General features: G+C 36.2%; 1 protein-coding gene across 5 annotated transcripts in view; it reads left to right on the top strand.

Moving 5' to 3' along the window:
* The window catches only part of LOC127446246 (leucine-rich repeats and immunoglobulin-like domains protein 2), a 32,831-nt gene extending 15,358 nt beyond the window's left edge, over positions 1 to 17,473 (top strand). The window contains exons 12-20 of one of the 5 annotated variants that reach the window (XR_007898174.1): positions 197 to 508; positions 2,854 to 3,135; positions 6,521 to 6,964; positions 7,232 to 7,384; positions 12,867 to 13,007; positions 13,312 to 13,578; positions 15,216 to 15,676; positions 16,129 to 16,226; positions 16,450 to 17,473. Coding sequence is in view for 1 of the 5 variants with exons in the window: in XM_051707004.1 (XP_051562964.1) it covers positions 197 to 508; positions 2,854 to 3,135; positions 6,521 to 6,964; positions 7,232 to 7,384; positions 12,867 to 13,007; positions 13,312 to 13,578; positions 15,216 to 15,403 (1,787 nt within the window). In the remaining 4 variants the exon portion in view is untranslated. Of the gene's footprint in view, positions 1 to 196; positions 509 to 2,853; positions 3,136 to 6,520; positions 6,965 to 7,231; positions 7,385 to 12,866; positions 13,008 to 13,311; positions 13,579 to 15,215 lie in introns of all 5 variants that reach the window. The other 4 variants (XR_007898171.1, XR_007898172.1, XR_007898173.1 and 1 more) reach the window with 4 other exon arrangements.
* Positions 17,474 to 21,242: the final 3,769 nt, after the last annotated feature.

A 21,242-nucleotide genomic window follows, 5' to 3' on the forward strand; every position in this document is an offset into this window, starting at 1 on the left:
ATGGACCTACAGAGCTGAGATATCCTAAAAATCTTCATTTGTGTTCTGGTATAAGGTATAAGGGTGAGTAAATGGATGGAAATTAATGTGTATCTTTATTTTGAAACGAAAGATTTAAACATTAAAAAAAATAAAATTAACTGTTTAAAAGTGACATTTTGCATATTATGATGTCTCTCTTGTCTCGCCCTCACAGATGACTTCCCTAAACCTCAGATCAGCACTCACCCCAAGACCGCAGTGGCCTTACGTTGGACAAACATCACTCTGAACTGTTCTGCGTTCAGCAGCAGTGACTCTCCCATGAACACTGCCTGGAGAAAAGATGGAGAGGTGCTGTATGAAGCTCAGGTGCAGAACTACGCTCAGTACCAAGACCACCGCCTCCTCTACACCACCATACTTCACCTGCTCAGCGTTAACTTCACAGATGAAGGACAGTACCAGTGTGTGGTCTCCAACCATTTTGGCTCCAACTACTCCACTCTGGCCAAGCTCACCGTCAATGGTTAGTGCATTCTGACTTTTTAATGGGTAGAAATTAGGTGTTTGTCAAAGGATTGTTATTGTTTTCTTATTTTTAAAGGAGACATTTTACACTTTCATTGCATTTTATATTTTTCCCTGAAGGAAAAGAGACACCAGAGACAGCCACAATTTAGTTTTATGTTGCTTGATAAAACATACATTTTCTTTTCTGACACTTAGAATTAAACATGCTGTTTTTACTGCTGTTCAAGCAAGCGCCACTTTCTTTGGAAAATGTAAAACTCCAGTTACAAAGTTAAAAGTCTGTTTGCTGGTGGCTGGTTGTTAGTTTAAAGTGTTGATTATGCTGCATTAAGGTGAATTAGCAAGCGTCTGTAGGGTTTTTGTATTGGTGTTTTGCTGAATTTGGCTTTTGTTATTTTTCTGCCCTTTTTTCCCTTAATTTCCCCATAGTGATTTTCAGGGCTCTTCGATGTAATTTTCAATTTCTGTTGAACAAAGAATTAACAGTCCTAGGGGAGGCAGACCTCTCCAATGTAATTATTCAGTTTTTATCAGTTTATAATACAGATGTAAGTGCTGTTTTGTGCATTTTATAATAATAGAAAATAAGAATAACAGAAACATGATTCACAAACTAAATGAGGTTTCACAATGCTGTAAATGGGAATGGTGCTCTTTAAGGGTTTGATTAGCCAGTGGCCTGCTTGTTTTTTATTTTATTTTTTATTTTTATCGTTCACATTTTTGTTAAACTTGTAATTGCAAGTTTGTAACACTGAATTATATGAAAATCCTTGACGATTTTGAAACGAATAATTTATTAGTCCAAGGAAGTAAATTCCTCCGAAGTTGTCATCTCGTAATTCCGGTAATCCCGTCACAATGTGAACACATTTCTAAATCTGTTTTGTAAACATTTTATTAGCCCAAATATAGCGACAAGTAGGTAATAGCTTAGTATAACACCTCATCCTAACCAGACGCAACGCGATCTGTGTGACCACACCAGACGTGACGTGACACCATGATATTCATACAGTAAAATGAGGATAAATGACAAGAAAATGTAGAAGTCAGAGCAATCACAGATGGAACAGTGTGTTTATTGAAGGCATCTAATTTTCTCACTGAAGCTGCGTATGATACACTTTCTACGGCAAACCTAGAGGGGATAAATACACAACCACACTCAGAGCAAAGTTACGTTATAAATCGTTTCCAAATTCAGTCTGTTACCATGGTTTATGTTCACACGTTACTCCTCTTTTATTTAGCCTATTTCCATGTGACAGGGAAGTGGAGAGAAAGTCAGAATGAGCCAGTATGCCACTACTCTGCCATTCTGAACCGGTGTGTGTGTGATTGAGCTCTCACTGGAGAGAACGAGACCTTAAGCACAACATTCGGTAGGTGTGTGACACTCTCGGCCAATATCAAAGGGCTGAAAAATATTCTGTTAAAATAATAATTTTAGACCTATTTGTTGATTGTCCTGCCTGGCACGACATCGCAGAAATAGAAAACATTCTAAAAAAAAATATATTATCTTGTCGCTGTCGCTCCTCTTGTTGCAGGTGGTTAGGACAAAAACTCTGTTATCTCCGACTGGTTAGGACACGGTATTATATTGGTTTTTATTAAAGTAGTTCTGAAAGCTGTCTTAACTGAAAGTAAAATGAATAGTTCACCCAAAAATTATAATTCTCTAATCATTAACTCACCTGTATGCTGTCTCAAGCACAAAAGTATGACTTACTTTCTTCTGCTGAACACAAACTAAGATATTTTGAAGGATGTGATGTGTGTTTGTCCACACAATTTATGTCAATGGGGTCCAAAACATTCAAGACTGAAGTCATAAAGGCAGCAAAAAGGTAATAAAGTCTTCTGAAGCGATACGATTGTTTTGGGTGAAGGTGCTGTACACTCTCTGTGCATGCAACAAGCAAGTGGAAGTGTGAATGTGCTTCTCTCATGAGAAGGAGACTGCAAGATTTATACTTAGTTATATTTTGGTCTGTTTCTCCCCCAAAACCGATCGTATGACTTCAGAAGACATGGATTAAACCACTCGAGTATGGATTACATTTTTGCTGCCTTTATGTCCTTTTTAGCTTGAAAGTGTTGGACCCCATTGACTTGCATTGTACGGACAAACACACACATCATACATACTTCAAAATATCTTTGATTGTGTTTTGCGGAAAGTCATATGAGTTACAGACGGCATAAGGGAGAGTAAATGATGAGAGAATTAGCATTTTTGGGTGAAGTATTCCTTTAACCTTGGATCAAGTTATATGACTGTATATAATTCTTCAAAATGAGAAGAAAGAATAACTCATTAATGGCTTTTCCCAGAGCTTCCCACCTTCCTGAAGACGCCCATGGACCTGACCATCCGCACGGGTACGGTTGCTAGGTTGGAATGCGCTGCAGAGGGACACCCGACACCCCAGATCGCCTGGCAGAAAGATGGTGGTATCAATTTTCCAGCCGCCCGTGAAAGACGGATGCATGTCATGCCAGATGATGACACTTTTTTCATCGCCAATGTGAAGACAGAGGATATGGGCGTATATAGCTGTACGGCCAAAAACGAGGCTGGCAGCCTATCGGCCAATGCCACGGTTACTGTGTTGGGTAAGAGCAGCCCCTCTGGGTTTTTTATCTCAAGTCTTTATTCTCTGAATAGTAATTTACTATGATTTGGTACCTTAAAGCTGCACTGCGAAACATTGGGCTTTCTATTGACATCTGTGGTTAAAACCTAAAATTGAAAGCAATTTGCAGAGGAACATTTTACTCGGGTTGTGTTTCGGCACTGCTCTTCTGTGCGGATGAAACTCTTGGTTTGAGGTTATCTAGACTCTGTGATCACTCGATATTCACCTGAAGAGCCAGAGTCATACTGTGCTATTTTCATATTGATATTATGTTATTTGTTTAACCCTTTAAGCTGTGGTGTTCTTAAAGATTTCCTGTTTCAATGGCATACCCAAAATTAAAGGCTTATAACTCGACCAACAAAACATAAAGGTTCAAGTGCTTGGTATCATTGTAAAGAAAACTTCCATTTTTTTTATGATATAGATTATGATACATTCTGAGACTCTCAGCTTAAGAAACTGCTAAAAAAATAACAAAACAATTGAGCCAAAAATTTACTTTTTTTCTTATTTGTCATTATATATCTCTGGTTGTAAATAAGCTGGCTCTGAAAAACTGCTTTTGTTTTGTTCCCACAAAAATTTTGTGTTGATAGGTCAAAGCAATCAAAAGTTATAGCATTGCAAATATGATTTATCATAGTGTCCAAAAACGTTTCCATGTGTCCAAAAGCCTCTCCAAACAAATAAAACATGATAATTGTACATAAATAATGTACAAAATTTGTACAAAACTAATTACACATGCAAACACAACAATGACTAAAAGTATTCATAGCATGGAGACATGATTTTAGTAATGAGACTTCACAGAATTAGTTTCATTCTGTGCCATTTGAGTCATCATTGATTTTGTGTCATTTACTTGGCGCCATCTCCTGGTGGCAATATGTTACATTGTGCTTTGTGTGGATTATCTAATGATCTGTGCATCTGATTACCTTGTGTGTGGGCTCGTTTGATAGATAATCACCTCTTCTAAAACATGGTATGTGATATTTTATGTTAGGTTTACTTTTCAAGAAGTTATAAGTGAAGACGCGACATTCAAGCAACACCATCATAATTGTCAAAGAAATATACTTAGCTATTACTTGCTATATATTTGTCTGTGAGTACAACAAATAGGCTGGTTGTATTTTACTCTTTGAGAACTTTCCAACAACATATGATATGTTGTACAGTGCAATTATATTTATAAATTATTAAAACGGAACACTTCTGATTTGTCTGCAAATTTCAAAGCGCTTGTTCAGTTTTGGCCATAATGCCTACATTCATTGGAAGTAGAGCTTCTAAGCTTTCAAATGATACCTATTTTGTGTTGGTCAAGACTGTAGTAGTATATTTTGACGATTTTTCTCACAGGTGGTCCCATCTGAGCTTAAAGGGTTTAAATGCTTATAACTGAGATATTCATTGCTTTGAGGAAGATGAACAACACTCATATTTACATATTTTAATATGATTATTCAAACTTTTTAAACACTACACATTTTTAAGAGGTGAAACTTGTGATAAAGCCTATATGGTTTAATTAAAGACCTTTATTTTTGTTAAAATCTACAGCCTCAGTGGACAATGCAAGTAAACCGTAATCCTAAAATACTAGGCTTATGCACCGCACACAATTAAACTTTAAGAACACAAAAGAACAATTCAGTAATGATACTGATGAAACATACTTTTTTATCTTGAAAATAATATGCAGAAATATGCAATATAACAATTAAAATGATAAACTGTTTCCTTAATCGTTCCTTTGGAAATAAAGTTATAACAAAGATATTGTTACACACTAAACAAATTAATATGGACATTACTGTACTATAAAATCTGTTTTATAAACAACTTGAGATGACATTACTGCAGTTTTGAGGTTCCCCAAATGTGTGACCTGTAGTGTGTATAAGTGTGCCGCAGTTTTCTCATTTCTTTTACTCCAGTCGCAGAAATGCACAAGTTGTTTTTATCACTTCCCATTGCCCTTTTAGTAGGTGGTGTATTTAAACAGAGTGGATATGTTAAAACACAAATCTATCTGGGGCCTGGGAAGCTCAGTGAGTATTGCCGCTGACTACTACCCCTGGAGTCGCGAGTTCGAATCCAGGGCGTGCTGAGCAACTCCAGCCAGGTCTCCTAAGCAACCAATTGGCCCGGTTCCTGGGGAGGGTAGAGTCACATGTGGTAACCTCCTCATGGTCACTATAATGTGGTTCGCTCTCAGTGGGGCACGTGGTGAGTTGTGCGTGGATGCCGCGGAGAATAGCGTGAAGCCTCCACACGCGTGACGTCTCCACGGTAACGCGGAGGGTTGATAGTCTTAGACACGGAGGGATGAGATGCGTGGGTTGATAGTCTTAGACACGGAGGCAACTGAGATTCATCCTCCGCCACCCGGATTGAGGCAAGTCACTACGCCACCACGAGGACTTAGAGCGCATTGGGAATTGGGCATAATTATTATTATTATTGGGAATTGGGCATTCCAAATTGGGGAGAAAAAAAACCCCACAAATCTATCTGCTAAAAGGGCAATGGAAAGCTATAAAACAACTTTTTCTGCGACTGGGATGAAAGAAATCAGAAAACACCGACACACACTTAGGGACACACACATTTTGGGAACCTCGAAACTGCAGCAACATTGTAAAATACTCAGAAGTCATGAATATTAGTAAACATGTACAGTAACTTCACCAGAAAATACAATATCCTGAGTAACATATCCTAACATTATAGCAAGTAAACAACTTTTAATAGTTAAACATCTATCCGGAGACTAAAGTCCTGCTGCTGCTGTACTAAACTGCGACTGACTGAACATTTGTGTTTCCCCAGCCACGTAACACAGTATGACATAAACACGCAAGGACGAATTATCTAAGCCAAATCTGACCCAACTGCTAAAAAAAAAAAACATTTATTTTAGGCTTACTGTGGTGAATCGGTGTAAGGCAATGACAGGGTTTTTAACACTGATTTTTAATATGCTCACTCAATTATGGACTTTTGTTAATTTTTACCAAAACAAAAATTCTTCCGTAGTGCAGCTTTAATCTAGCTTGCTGAATCCAATAAATTCTGTGAATCAGGTAACTCACAAGCCCGTCAAGAATATGTTGTTCAAAGAGCAGATATGTAGCAAGGTGTATCGAATCTCAGCGGTTTATGACACAAAAATTAGCAAAGTGCATAGAGCTCGCCGTTTACACGTCTGCTCCTCACATGGTGTCAACTCCAAGAATATGTTGTTCCATAAAATATGGTGTATTTAACAGGCTTGTTTGTAACCATGATCCTACACTGCATTAATGAATATATTAATGATAGTTCATCCTCTTCTGTCCTTTTGAAAGAAACTCCATCGTTCCAGCGCCCTCTAGAGGACCGTAACGTTGCCCGAGGTGAAACTGCTGTCCTCCAGTGCATAGCTCGTGGTAGCCCCACCCCTCGCCTCAACTGGACCAAAGATGACGCCCCGTTGGTCCTGACAGAACGTCACTTCTTTGCCGCAGCGAATCAGCTCCTCATAATCGTAGATGCCGGCCCGGCTGATGCAGGGAAATACACGTGCATCATGTCCAACACACTCGGCACAGAACGCGGCCATATCTACCTCAGTATCTCGCCCTCGACCCACTGTGACCCAGTGGTCAGCGTGTATGGTCAGGACGCATGGACAACAGTTGGCATTGTTGTGATGGTGGTTGTGTGCTGTGTGGTTGGCACCTCCCTCGTATGGGTCATAGTTATCTATCACATGAGACGAAAGAGTGAAGACTACAGTATAACAAATACAGGTCAGAGGACAACCAAGTGGACAAGTCTACACCCCTCAGTACAAATATTTAAAATAAAAATAAATGTACTTGGGATTTTTTTGCAGAAGCATTTGTGAAATGTCCAGTTGGGTTTGAGTTTTCATCATCACCTTGTAGGCATTAAAACAGCTTGATCATGGACCAAAAAGACAGACTTTTAAAATCATACAACTTTGTTTATGCACACAAATCGTATATAAAAGTTGTCACAATTTTAACACAGAAATGTCCCTGTCTATGTTACAGATGAGATGACCCTACCAGCAGACATTCCCAGTTACCTCTCATCTCAGGGTACTCTGTCTGAGCCGCAGGAGGGCTACAGTAACTCAGAGAATGGAAGCCACCAGCAGCTCATGCCCTCTCATGCTAACGGTTACACCCACAAAGGCACTGACGGTAAGATCATCCTGTTCAGGCTTGCTGAACCCTTCTTGCAATAGAGAGTTCATTACTTGGGAAAATGTTATGGTTAAATCTTGTGCAGTCAAGAGATAAATATCTGACAACTATGTTGTTTCTACATGTCTCAGGTCTGGGCCTGATTGTTTATTGCTCAGCAAATGTGTAGTAAGATTGGGTCTCAGGTCTCTTACTTGAGTCATCAATAAGTTCGCACTTAGATTTATTCTAAATTTATGCTGAAATTTAGAACCAACTACAACAACACATGCTCAAAAATCACATTCTTTTCAGGCTCTAAAAACATGAAACGTGTTAAGCCTAAATGTTTTGTTTATATATACACACACACAAACATCCATTGAGCGGCAGTTCTGCAGATGGAAACGCCTTGTTGATGAGAGAGGTCAACAGAGAATGGCCAGACTGGTTCGAATTGACAAAGTCTACGGTAACACAGATAACCGCTCTGTACAATTGTGGTGAGAAGAATTTCATCTCAGAATGCTATTCTGAGATGCGGGTTGGCGCTGTTTTGGCGGCACGAAGGGGAGCTGCACAATATTAGGCAGGTGGTTTTAATGTTGTGGCTGATCGGTGTATATTAGGTTAGATTCAACTTCAGTGTCATTATGCACAGTACAAGTACAGAGCCAATTAAATGCAGTTAGCATCCAACCAGAAGTGTTATAGTAATATATTATTAAAAATAAATAAATGCAGGTAAAGTGCAGTTGCAAATGAGGTAATGTATAATAGTGCAGATGAACATTGTAGTGCTGAGACATGGTAAGTATGAGGTATAAAGTGGTTCAGAAGGGAAATGTGCAAAAATGGTACATATATACATGCATCTATAATACTATACATAGCATAGTAACATATAGTGATACAAATATAAATACATTTAAAATATAATATACATGTAAATATACTGTACTATGTTGGCATAAAGTTATTATAGTTACGGGGAGTACAAAATAGTAAGTGGCAAGAGTTATGTAGTATTAAGAAAGGGCAAGAATGTGCAATAGAGCAGTCAGCAGTTTTTGGTTGGTGGGTGTGGGTGGGTGTTCACAGGTTGATAGCTAAGGGGAAAAAGCTGTTCCTGAGTCTGCTAGTGTGACAGCGGAGACTCCTGTAGTGCCTTTTTGATGGAAGGGATGCACCGACATGAAAAATTTTGACCGTTACCTACTTAAAAAACAAAACAAAACTATTGGCCAATAACGATATTTTGCCATTTACCTTATTTTGTCATCAGATCACTGTTTTGCTCAGGAATTATGCTTTAAAAATGTATAAAGATTTACAAAGGCTTTTTATTGTTCTAATATTAAATCATTTCTATTGAAAATTTATTGGATCTGTTGAGCACAAGACAGGTCAACATTTTAAAGAGAGCAACAATAAAAGATAAACAGAACGTAATATAAAAAAAATAGCTATATATCATAGCATGATGACTGGTGTGAAAAAAGGTTATTTTGTACTTCTAAAACAGTTTTGCTCTTCTGTTTTTGCAGTTCAAAACAACAGAACTCACGTTTTACGTTTGTATTGTTTAGAGTAGAACATCACAAATTCATATTATGCATATGTTGGGCAATTCCATGGAAATGTCAAACACATCATGGGAAATAAAATAATGTTACTAAAGGAACAAAACGCTCTTAAGATATCATTGTATAATACAGTGTTTCCCAACTACTGTGCCGCCGCACACTAGTGTGCCGTGGAAGATTGTCAGGTGTGCCATGGAAAATTATCAAATTCCACAAAATAATTAAATGCATGAAACAAAAAATTCAGGGATCCAAACTCCTCACCTTTCGGAGAAATTCGCCATTTTGAAACCATAATCGGTCACTTTTGTGATTGTGAAGAGCAATGATTAATGTGCAAAAGTGAGTGATATTTATACACATTAAGGGTCTTTCACATGACTCGCGTCAGCAATGCAGAATACATTGAAGTCTATGAAGTTACGCCACTTTACACCAATAATGTTTTCGAGAGTACTAAGCAACAAGAAATAGTTAAAAACTGTCCAAATTTGTGGAGACATTGAATGTCTCATTATTTTTTTATTTTTTTTATTAAATATTACCTTATCGTTTATGAATATCAGAGACCCCAGTTATTGAACTAATTTAAATTCACCAAGAAAACGCTTAGACCTAAACATAAACGAGTCCTTTTATTACTTTCTGCTATCAAAGCAACTGCAAGCTTTTTTTCTGTCTTCCAAATACATGTTTTCATGTTTATTGTGCACACCTCCCGCTTTTTTACGTGGCGAACTCGTAAAATCGCCCCTCTGCGATGCTTTCTGCAACTCTTGTCATGTGGAGATCAATGCGGCGCTTGACGCTGGTGTTGAACTGAGCGTTGACACCTTGACTCAACTCATGTGAAATGCACTTTACAATGATGAAAGAACATTATTGAAACTGAAAATTATTATTATTTGTCTAATTATTGTGGTCTTTTCTGATAAAAGCCATGCTCAGCAGTTTAAATAGGCTACTGTAGGAAAATGATACCATAGGTCTGCTTTGTGTTTATAATTCTTATACTGAAGTCAGTAGATTTGTAGCCATGCAAGTTTTAATAAAGGAGAAGGTAAGGACGTTATTGAAACTCACTATTATTGTTGTCTTTTTGGATGAAAATAATGCTCAGACTGAAGGAAGACTATAGATCTGCTTTGTTCTTTTAATGCTTAAACACTATAAAGTCTCTTGGTAGATTTCGGTCATGAACGACTCAAAATGATTCACTGACTCACTCATAGCACATAAGACACTCATTTGTCGCCGCCTAGTGACATTTCTAGAAGGGGTTAATAAAATTGAACAGATTTGTGAAACAGAAGCAAGCCACACCAAAATGCTCTTTATTTTGCAGCTAATTCTGCACAATTGTAAACTTGAATAAACTTGAATCACTAAAATAGCTGGAATTGGTGCTTTTAGCTTATTCTTTAAAAAAAAAAATATCCCCAGAAAAAATGTTTGTGAAACAGTGATTGTCTTACATTTTTCGCCCCTCATGAGTTTGTATCCCTGTAATTTGATGTGGCATTGCAAGAACAAATCTACAAATTAGAAAAGAAGCAAATTTGTTGTTTATTCAGTACCCATTTAGCGCTCTTGCCACCTGTGACCTCACACAGCCTACCTATGTGATTTTTTTTTGTTTTGTTTTTGTTTTTTCATAGCCAAATTTCAAACATTACAAGTAAACACGCTACTAAGATGGACAGAAAACATGGACAAGTTCTTGAAAAGGAAAAATATTGACGATGGATAGCCTATGTGGGATAGTGGTGTGCCGTAGAATCTTTTAGTTGTAAAAAGTGTGCAGTGGCAGAAAAAAGGTTGGGAAACACTGGTATAATAGATAATGGACCGTTATACACACCGTTAGAGGGCGCCGATTGCTTACACAATTCTGACTGAAGCTGATTGCTCTCTGTTTTTAAATGCAGCCTTTCAAGGATTAGTAATCATGCAAGACCATATTGCTTCTACTTCTTTGGCTATAATTATATCTGGATTGTGCATTTGAATTTTTTTAAAAAGTGTGTTGATAATTATAAATTAACCATTGGTTTTTCATATGGCCATTTTTATGCTTAAAACTGATTTGCAGATGGTCAGAAATTGACCAATACATATCGGTGTCTGATACATCGGTACATTCCTAATATACTGTATATATTATTATTATTAATAACATAATAACTAAGTCACTGTACAATATAAATTCTACACAAATGAGGGGCGTTATAGCTCGTTCTGCATAAAAATTAGGGGTGTAACGGTTCGAATTTCTCACGGTTCGGTTTGTATCACGGTTTAAGGGTTTATTTGCTTTGTTCTGAAAAAAAAAACATTACTGCCAATCCAAAGAATAATCTATTTGGTAAACACTTCAACAGGTTTGCCCTTAAATAACAGTCATTGTTTAACAACAGTAACTATAGTTTAACCATGGCATTTGTAGTAAAATCATAGTAACCACAAAATAAACATGGTTACTGTCATGGTTACAATATATAGTAAAATCATGGTTACTATATAGAAACTACAGTAATACTGTTATAAAACCATGGTTAATTGTATCAAAACCATGATTTCTTCTCAGAAAATCATGGTAACAGCAGTCATGTTACTACAATATTTCTATAGTAAAACCATGGTTAATTTTCATCAGGGCCCTTAACTAAAAAAACAAACATTTTCTCTAATTACTAAATCAACATTTTAACTTAATACCTGCACTATTACGCTACATGCATCAACATAAAGTGCACTTCAAAATTATCTCAACATATAATCAATATTCGTAAGCTGTACATCACTATAAAAGGAATAACCTTGCTATTAAAATGCATATGAGAAGGGATGTTGTAATAATGCTGCTCGAGTATTTTAATAATACGTGGAAATCCCACATGAACACCCCAAGGACTTTAGTTATTGTTTCATATCTGTCCGAATTAGCACTGAGTGCCTGCTTAAAAATGGAATTTCCCTGGGGTGATGTCGGCGTAAAAGATTAATCATGTTTCAGTGTATTACTATAACGGCATCCTAATGCCATTAATCAAAGCGCATTATTGATGCTCGTGATAGATTACAGCCACATGAGGAAACAGGATGAACTGGCATGCGTGTTTTAAATAAACCCTCACGTGCATTATTGACATATATTACCAGAATACAGCACTCATGTCGAGTGATGTCTGCAAACAGTGCCTGTTTTGTAAACATCTTTTGACCATCGCTGTTGTAATTGACTGTAAAAAGAAAATGTTCCCAGAAAGGAGAAACGCAGGGGGCTTTTCTATCAGTGGCTCGTTTTCTACACTTGCCATTTTCAACTACACACAAGGCGTGCAGAACTGTGATGTCAGTGGTTTTTTACTGAGTTACACCCCTAATAAAAATGCAGATGATCACGTGTAGTCTAGACCTAAATAAAAATTAATGTTGTTAATTGATACACCTGGTTTTGAGTGGCACATTTGGCTTATACTTGATCTTGCTGCTAAGGCGAAAATGTAAAGCCTAGTTTATTCGTGACGCGTCTGTGTGAGGGTGCATGCGCAAAAATTTAAGGAGATTAGAGCAACTACGGTAGTATAAACAATTTTGGACTGTCGAGAGCTGTCTCTCGAATGTATAAACAAAGCTTAAGGATGCATTTGCAGAGACTGATAAATGGCTGTACAGCAGGATTTGTGCTGGTAGCTCTTTTATGGAGATGGTTTGGGTGGACGGTTTTTGGGTTTCATTACTAACTGCAGATACACGCTCCCTCTATTTATTGACATTAGAACGTGACTATGAACAAATTTATTTGCACAAATTCTGCATGTATAAATGAAGAAATACAAGATAATAATGTATAATAAATGTATATTATGTATATTACAATAGTAATACTGTCATAATGTGTTTTTCTACAGGATTGTGTTATGGTGAAGTGAGCAGTGAGGTGGACCCAGAGTCTAATGGAATGCTGGGGAGTCGTGTGGGCTCTTTCTTTGCTGGCCGTAGCAGCTTCAACCGCAGTGAAACCAGAGAGGGACAGGCAAATGTACCCAATGGTCAGTACTCAACAGTAGGCTGCGTGCAAATACATCAGGGTTCCCACGCTGGAAATATTAAGGAATTTTTAAATTGCCATTTCCAGGCCTGGTAAAGATCAGTTGTAAAATTGCTAATTGTAAGTGCAGTCTATTTATAATTATTTTTAAAAAAACTGGAGGACTCAACAGTTGACCTTACTTGTAGTTGGTTGGTGGATTCCTAGCTTCATGCTGTTAAAATGCCTCAATTTGAATGGCTTTGTCATGCAGTGTAATGCTTCATAGTTAAAGCTGCATACAGAACTGTTGTTTGTCTTTTCAGGAGGAGCGGGGCCCCTGGTCATCTGCTCTGACTGCTATGACAATGCCAACATCTACTCTCGCACGCGTGAGTACTGTCCATATGCCTACCTGGCTGAGGATGACCCATTGGTGGCACAGCTCTCCGGGCACCAGAATGGCCATCAAGAGCGGGACCAGCATGCCGAGCATGTAGACACAGCACTGGAGAGTTTGATTAGTCAGCAGAACACAGTGTTCCTCACCAACCATGAACCACGACTGCAGGCTTCACAACACTTTAACACTGGTGAGGATGAACACAATTATACTCATGGAAATAAAGCCACATAGACAGCATAGATGTATTTGCATCTAATATATCTCATGTTACATTTTCTTTGTTCAAGAATAGGTCTGCTCAATTAATCTGAAAATAATCGAAGTCACGATAAGACCTTGTGTGATTATTAAACCGCAAATGGTGGCGATTTAATTAAATAAATAGTAATTGCGCTGCTAGCTTCAAAGTGTATGTGCGTTGCTCTGTCCTGTCTGTATATTTATATATATATATATATATATATATATATATATATATATATATATATATATATTTTTTTTCTCATCAGAGCGGTTCTGTGCTTGTTTGTTTGTGGCTGAAGTGAAAAAGGTCCAAGTTTAGTTCTTTTTAAAGGAATATTTTGGGTTCAAAACAAGTTAAGCTCAGTTGACAGTATTTTTGGCATAATGATTGAATGAAATTAATTGAATGATAATGAATGAAAAAATTATTTTAACTCTACTTTTGAAAGCAAAAATGGAGGTTACAGGGAGGCACTAACAATTGATGTGAATGGGGCCAATTTTTTGAGGGTTTAAAAGGCAGAAATGTTTGAAGCTTATTTTATAAAATCACTTGCATTAATTCTTCTGTTAAAACATGTGTATTATTCCTTAAAGAGGGATCAAGAGTGAACCCTCAGAGAGTAACCTTTTTATTTGCAGTAGAAAATGGTTAAAACATTACCAAATTTTGGTCAAAAGGGACTCGTTTTCTAGTTTTTTGTTCATCATATCACAGTTTAAATCGTAATTGCAATATTTTTCTAAATAATCTCAATATCACTTTTTCACCAAAAAAGATAATTTCTAAAACACTGTTCACAGAAAGTATTTTGTTTTTTCAAAATAATGTCTGTTATCCTCCTTTTTATAGACTTGCAAGGGGGTGCATGCCCTTCAGCTGTCACAAAAACGCAAACAGATGGACATATTAACATATTTTTATTTTTTAAATATGTTCTACATATAGAATATTATTTTAGAAATGTCTGGAACCCAAGTAAAGCCATTGAAAGAAACTTATTTGAAAGTCAGTAACTAATCTGATTACAAGAATTTGAAATGTTATGTGCTACACTTATTTTGTACTAAAAATAATTTGATAAATTAATTTGTAATTAGATTACACCCAACAATGATAAGGTAATCCCCAAATACAGTACGATAAGCAAAGTGAAAAATCTCATTCAAGATAAAAATGTAACCCAAATATTGGTTGAGATATTACATGTTTATTTTCCATGGCAAGCATCATTATTAATATCGTTCATACTTAGGTGGTTAATTCCCTAACCTTAGGTATTAAACTCCGAAGGATTTACTAAGGACTTAAACGGTGAACCAATCTCAAAGAATTCAATTGAAGGAGCAAGCTGAGCCATCTAGGGACCAAAATATTATAGAGACTTGAATGTTGGCTCTTTTGACTTGTGTCATTAACACCCAATAGCGATGCACTAAAAAGCCGAGTTATTTCATAGTTTTGAAGATTTTAGTCCTATTCTAAAATGTGGAAGTTAGTAATAATAAAGAATGAGTAGATGTGTCCAAAGTTTTTCCTGGTAGTGTGTCTGTTTTCACAAACTATTTCTCTTCTCCCAGATGTCCCTAGCAGGTCATTTTGGGATGGAGAAGAAACTCACTCTTCCATCCTTACCCAGGGGTCAGTGACTGTACACAAGCCCCAGACGGGTTTGTCTACTGGGGACAGCCAAGAGGAGAGGAGAGGGGCACTGGAGGAAGGCTCATACAGGACTAACCCACAGGAAGCCAACTCTGTGCCCACATAAACTCAGCCAATCCCACCTTCTCCAATGCCCTTGACCCCAACATCACCACCATCTCATCCTTCAGTCAACTCCCAGTGCCCTCAGCCCACAACCTACTCTGAGATGCCTCATTATCTGCCAAATGAAATGCCTCTCTTTTCAGTGTTTACACACCATTTACATGCCATTCCTGTTCCTTTGTTTTGTGAAAAACTCTCGAAAACAGGAGACCGAATTCCTGCTTACCCATTCCTCAACAACTGACTTCATCTGGTTAGAGCTGTGGCTCTGAATGTAAGTTTCCAAGAGTTCCACTAGCCCTACCCAAACTTTTGACGTACAAATCAGCCGTGTTTCTCTTTTCCCCCACCTACTTCAGAAAGTTGAGCCTTTTTGCATATGCCAAAGCTTGACCTAGACTCCCCCAATAACTTCCTTTGCTCTGTGAAAGGAGCTGTACGAAAATTGACTGTGAAAATATTGACCCTTTCAGGGCGAGAACTGGGCAACCAGCCTGCCTTAACAGGGCAGTTCTCTGAGTAGCATCAGAGGGCCAATTTTCTGTTTTGCATTTCTCATTCCTGTTGGCAAATGGTACTGACTGATAATCATTATCAGTGTTAACAGAGCTGACAGCGCTGCTCTTTCCACTGTTATTGTATGCCGAAGTTACTGTTATTTGTTATGCGGTTACTGCATTTTGTGTACCCAAACCCAAAAATATTCCTGTATATTTCTTTCTCCAGTTTCTTAAGGCACTATATAAGTCAGAAAAACAGGATATATTGCACCTTTGACAATCTGCCCAGGACAGCCTTATACAAATCATAATGCTAGCGTAAATGTGAGTGTTCTTTTTTTTTCTTTTTTTTTTTTAACGGTACTCTCCTGTATTAAGCGTTTGTCTTGCTATTTTCTTTACTCGTCTTTTGCAAACAAAATTTTAAAGAGTTATTTAAATTTGTTTTGTCCCCACTGTGTGATTATTACAGAGGTACAGAAAACAAGCTATAATTTTTGTTATTTTTTACTGATTAGTAAACTAATCTTGAACTCTATTCTTTCAGGTTAATGCTTTAAGAAGAGCTCCGTTTTGACATTCAGCTAACCCAATTCTATGGTGATATTCAGTACAACAGCACTCTTGCTCCTGTGATGTTGCTTAAATGGTCCAGATAATGTGTAGGAATCTCTCATTTAAACATTTGAATTATACTTTTTGTTCACAAGGCTCCACAACACAGCAGCACACTGTTTTGTTTTTTTGCACTTTCTTTAAACCTACAAAAGCTGATGGATTTTCACTGCAGCAGATAACTGTGGTCACTGTCTTCCTGTTGTTATTTTTTTTAAATTCCCTTTCTAGTTGCTCTCAACCACTCTCCAACTGTGATAAAGACCCATACATTTGCATATTCATTTGTTGCATTTTGCACAGTTTCTTGCCTCGCGGTTTTGTTCAATTATACTAATCAGAGACCTTTATGCCAAATGATGTGACTCCATGCTGCCTCAGTTTCTGTTGTTGATAGCAAAGGATTACGTGTCATTCAGTGGCTTCTGGCAAAGTTTAAGAAATCTTAACTTTCAGAATTACTGTTAATGCTTGCTTTGCATATTACAGCAGTCTCAGATTGACTCAGTTCATCTCTCAGGAGATTAAGGCAAAGCAGTTTCATTTAAGTGAATAGCAGTTTTATTCTATGCTGAATAATACAGGACTTTGTTGGAAAATGAACTGTTTATCACACTTGCCAAGTGTGACTTCTGTGACTACATTCATTTACAATTTATTTCAGGATAATGCCAAAGAAAAACCCACTTGCATCAAACATTCCCATTGTCTGCCAACTTGTCCTGAACAGAAACCAAAGTTTATCGTTAATGCTTTGACAATATTTAAATGCTGCTTTTTTAATTGTTTGTTTAATTTTTGTTTTGTCAAGTGTTTTGTTTTTTGTATACTGTAACTGTACATTCTGTAAAGCATGTGTAAAGAACATTGTTTCAGAAAATGCTGACATTTAAACGATAAAAATTCAGATGCACCAAAAGTGCGTTATATTATTCAAATAAACTGTTGGAATCTTACTTGCCAGTCTAATTACAGTATGAATAGAGCTGTTCAGCCGTGACATCAATTTGTAGGCGAACCCGGAAGTCTAATTCGCCAGTGTTTCCCTCTGAATTTTCCTGTGGGGTTTTATAATGGGGTTTTTGAACAGATGTGTAAAATAAGGTCTGTGGTAAACATTATTTGACAATACATGGACGTTTTGTTCTACAACATAAATTACACACTTTCATACCTCAAACGTGAATTTTGAAGCCGCTGTGTTTTTTTTTTTTTTTTTAAGTATTTAATTCATTATGGCTTCAAAATTCACATTTGAGGAATGAAAGTGTGTAATTTTTGTTGTAGAACAAAACGTCTACGTATCGTCAAATAATGTTTACCACAGACCTTCAAAAACCTCATAAAATCCCATAGGAAAATCCTGAGGGAACCCATGGCGAATTCTCTTCCGGGTTTTTGTACTACAAGCTGAACAGCTCAATTATTATAATACAATCAAGTGTGTAAGTTTCAATAAGTATAAAAGAATGCAGACATTTGAATCACACTAAATATGTTCACTGACAGTTTTGATTGATTTAAACTGCTTTGATTTAAACTGCTTGTTGGTTTCAGAACAACCAATAAATGTCTAAGAAACTACTTTATTAGTATCCAGAGCCTTTTAGTTTCCAAATTTAAGTGGTTTAATATAGGGGAAACCGAGGCTGTCATAACTGCTGTATCTCTTTATAAGGTTTTGAGTTATAAGTCCAGTTACACAACTGCCTGTTTTTTTGTTTGTTTTTTTTCAAAAGAGGTTATATATGTTGGTTTCAAACAAATTTGATCCTCCAAACTAAAATTACAGTAATTATAATGTTAATAAACTAGTAAGCACAATAAAACCACACTGGAATACATTCAAGCAAAGATGAACTATATAATTAATGTTATGTGGGGGCAAGTAGTCACACGTGCTTTAACCCTTTAAGCTTGCCCAGAAACAAAATGATCAAAATATTAATAACTACAGTCTTGACCATCACAAAATAGGTATTGTTTTAAAGCTTAGAAGCTGTACTTTACAATGAATGTAGGCATTATGACCAAAACTGAACAAGTGTTTTGAAATTTGCAGACAAATCAGAAGTGTTCCGTTTTGATAATTAATTTTTCACTGCATACAGTATATTATTGTTATTGGTAAAACATCAAACTGATCAAATAGCCATGTGTCACATGTTGTTGGAAAGCTAGAGTAGAATACAACCAGCCTATTTGCTTTACTCATAGACAAAAATATAGCAAGTAATAGCCAAGTACATGTCTTTGGCATACATGTAAAAAGCTGTTTCTTATAAGCCAAAAAACGTATAACTTCACAAAAAATAAACAGAACATAAAATATCACATACCATTACTTAGAGGAGGGAATTCCTGTTAAAACGTGTATTAACACATATAATGTGCTATCTGGCTAAAAACACGTTAGCTTTCCTGGATCAGATGACTTCATCGGAATTAATGTAGTATGCTGTTCAGCATCATGGATGCTAAACCAATCGTATTAGGATTCAGATTGCTGCAACCAGAGTTGGAAATCATCCAAATATGGGCATAGAGGATCGTTCACTGTAATTACATATGGCAACCAGGAGGTGGCGCCAAGTACATGACACAGACTCGACTCAAATGACAGAATGGAACTTGTTACTCATGCCTGCATGCTTTGGATAGAGAGCATACGTTTAGTCGTTGTTGTATCTGCACGTGTTATTTGTTCTTATGTACAATTAATGTTTTATTTGTTTGAAGAGGCTTTGATAAATTATTTTTGGAATGCTATAACTTTTGATTCTTTTGTCGTATTGACATAAAATTTTACCCTGTTACAGGTACCATGATTGGGAACAAAAAAGCTGTTTTTCTGAGCTAACTTATTTACAACTTGAGATATATAATGTCAAATCAGAAAAATATTTTTGGCTCAAGCTTTTTTTTTTTTGTGATTTTTCAGCAGTTTCTTATGCTAAGAGTCTCATAATTTATCACACGATATATCATTAAAAATGTTCTTTAAAATGACCAAAAAATTTACCCTCTTTGTTATTGTTGTTGTTTATTTGTTTTTTTTAAAGAGTTACAAGCCTTTAATTTTGCACATGCCACTGAAACTGAAAATCTTTAAAATCACCTTCAGAGCTTAAAGGGTTATTTGTTGCAATTTTACACAGTTATTTTATTATTGTAGGCCAAAACAATGCTTTGTTAGTTTTTCTGTCACCTTTTCCATTATTGCTGATTCATGAATTGTTTAGTGTTTCATAAATGTATTACTGTTAATTTATTTATGAAAAGCATTTACACAGTCATTAATACATTTTAAATATATATGTTGTGGAACTTGACTTTTCCTACTTCATATTTCAGAAAAGGGTTTAATTTTTAAATAAACATCCAGTTTCCATTGTAACAACTTACCTCATATATAGGTCAACATTTGTAAACCCTTTCAGACCCCAATTAGGTTACAGGGAAACAAATAAATAAAATAAATAAATAATATAAAATATGCTTAATTTCTACTCTAAATGCAGCCATAAATTATAATCAACCTAAAAAATTTGGATGATGTTAATGTTTTGGCCTTATAACAATTTTTGGTGTCCAATTTTTTTTTTGTTTTTTTTTTTTTAAGTAACTAGTAAATAGTGAATATTTTTCATATATTTATGTTTTTTTTTTTTTCCAAACTAGCCACGGTCTCCTCTCTTATTGTTTATCCTGTTGCACTCCAGTGATATAAGCTCTCAGGTGTCTGTTGTCACGAAATGAAAGTCCTAACGTTTCATGTTAAGATCGAAACGTCCTATTAAAACTTAATGACTGAGCTGTATCAAGTATTAGAGGATTTGTATTTAGGTAAGTACTCAATATGTGTCTTCATACTTTTGTGTTAGTGGGCTGGTTTGTAAATAGCTCAGAGGTTGAATGTACCTAGCACATTGAAATTAGTTTCATGTCTGGTCTTGTGTTAGAATAGCCTGTAATTAACTACTGTATGTCTATACACTTCCTGCTGTATTGGCTCTGTTTGATCTCCATACACAAGGGAAATACAAGCATTCTGAGTTTTGAGGAGCACAGCCGTGATTGGATTTAAGTGACTTAAATTGGATTTATTACAAACTTGAGAAGGCACTACTTTGATTTGTCTAGGATTGTCTTTAATTAATAAGGGATCTGAATGCATGAACAGTATGTCATGTCTTAAACCATGACAGATTGAAAGATGTCTGGTGCAGTTACAACTACACACCAGAAGGTGGCAGCTTTGAGAGACTTAAATCTCATTTTCAATGACAAGACAGCTGTTAAGATAATTGGCCCTATAATTTGATTAAAAGAAAAGATATTCACAGGAGCCAGTGTTCCACACTTATTATCTATAATACATTTAAATTAAATAATTTAAAGATTAATTTACAAAATCAGATTACAGTGAGAACTTTGAAATTGCATACATTACTGTATTATTTTAGGTCACACTGGAAATAATGTTAATAAGGCGGCTTATTGTGTAATTTTATACACTTTTGCAGCATATCTTTATATGGACCTAGGTGTAATAACTAAAAAAAAAAGTACCATGGTATTGTCATTTTTTAATTTTTTTTACATGGTACAATGGTATGACCATCTGATAGCATCACTGTACCATGATATTGCCACAGTACTTTTTTTTTTTTTTTAAGTAATCTTGTAAACTGAAGCATACTTTAGTCAAATGCAAATGCTTGG

Source organism: Myxocyprinus asiaticus, chromosome 9 (genome assembly GCF_019703515.2).
Source record: "Myxocyprinus asiaticus isolate MX2 ecotype Aquarium Trade chromosome 9, UBuf_Myxa_2, whole genome shotgun sequence".
Taxonomy (NCBI): Eukaryota; Metazoa; Chordata; class Actinopteri; order Cypriniformes; family Catostomidae; genus Myxocyprinus; species Myxocyprinus asiaticus.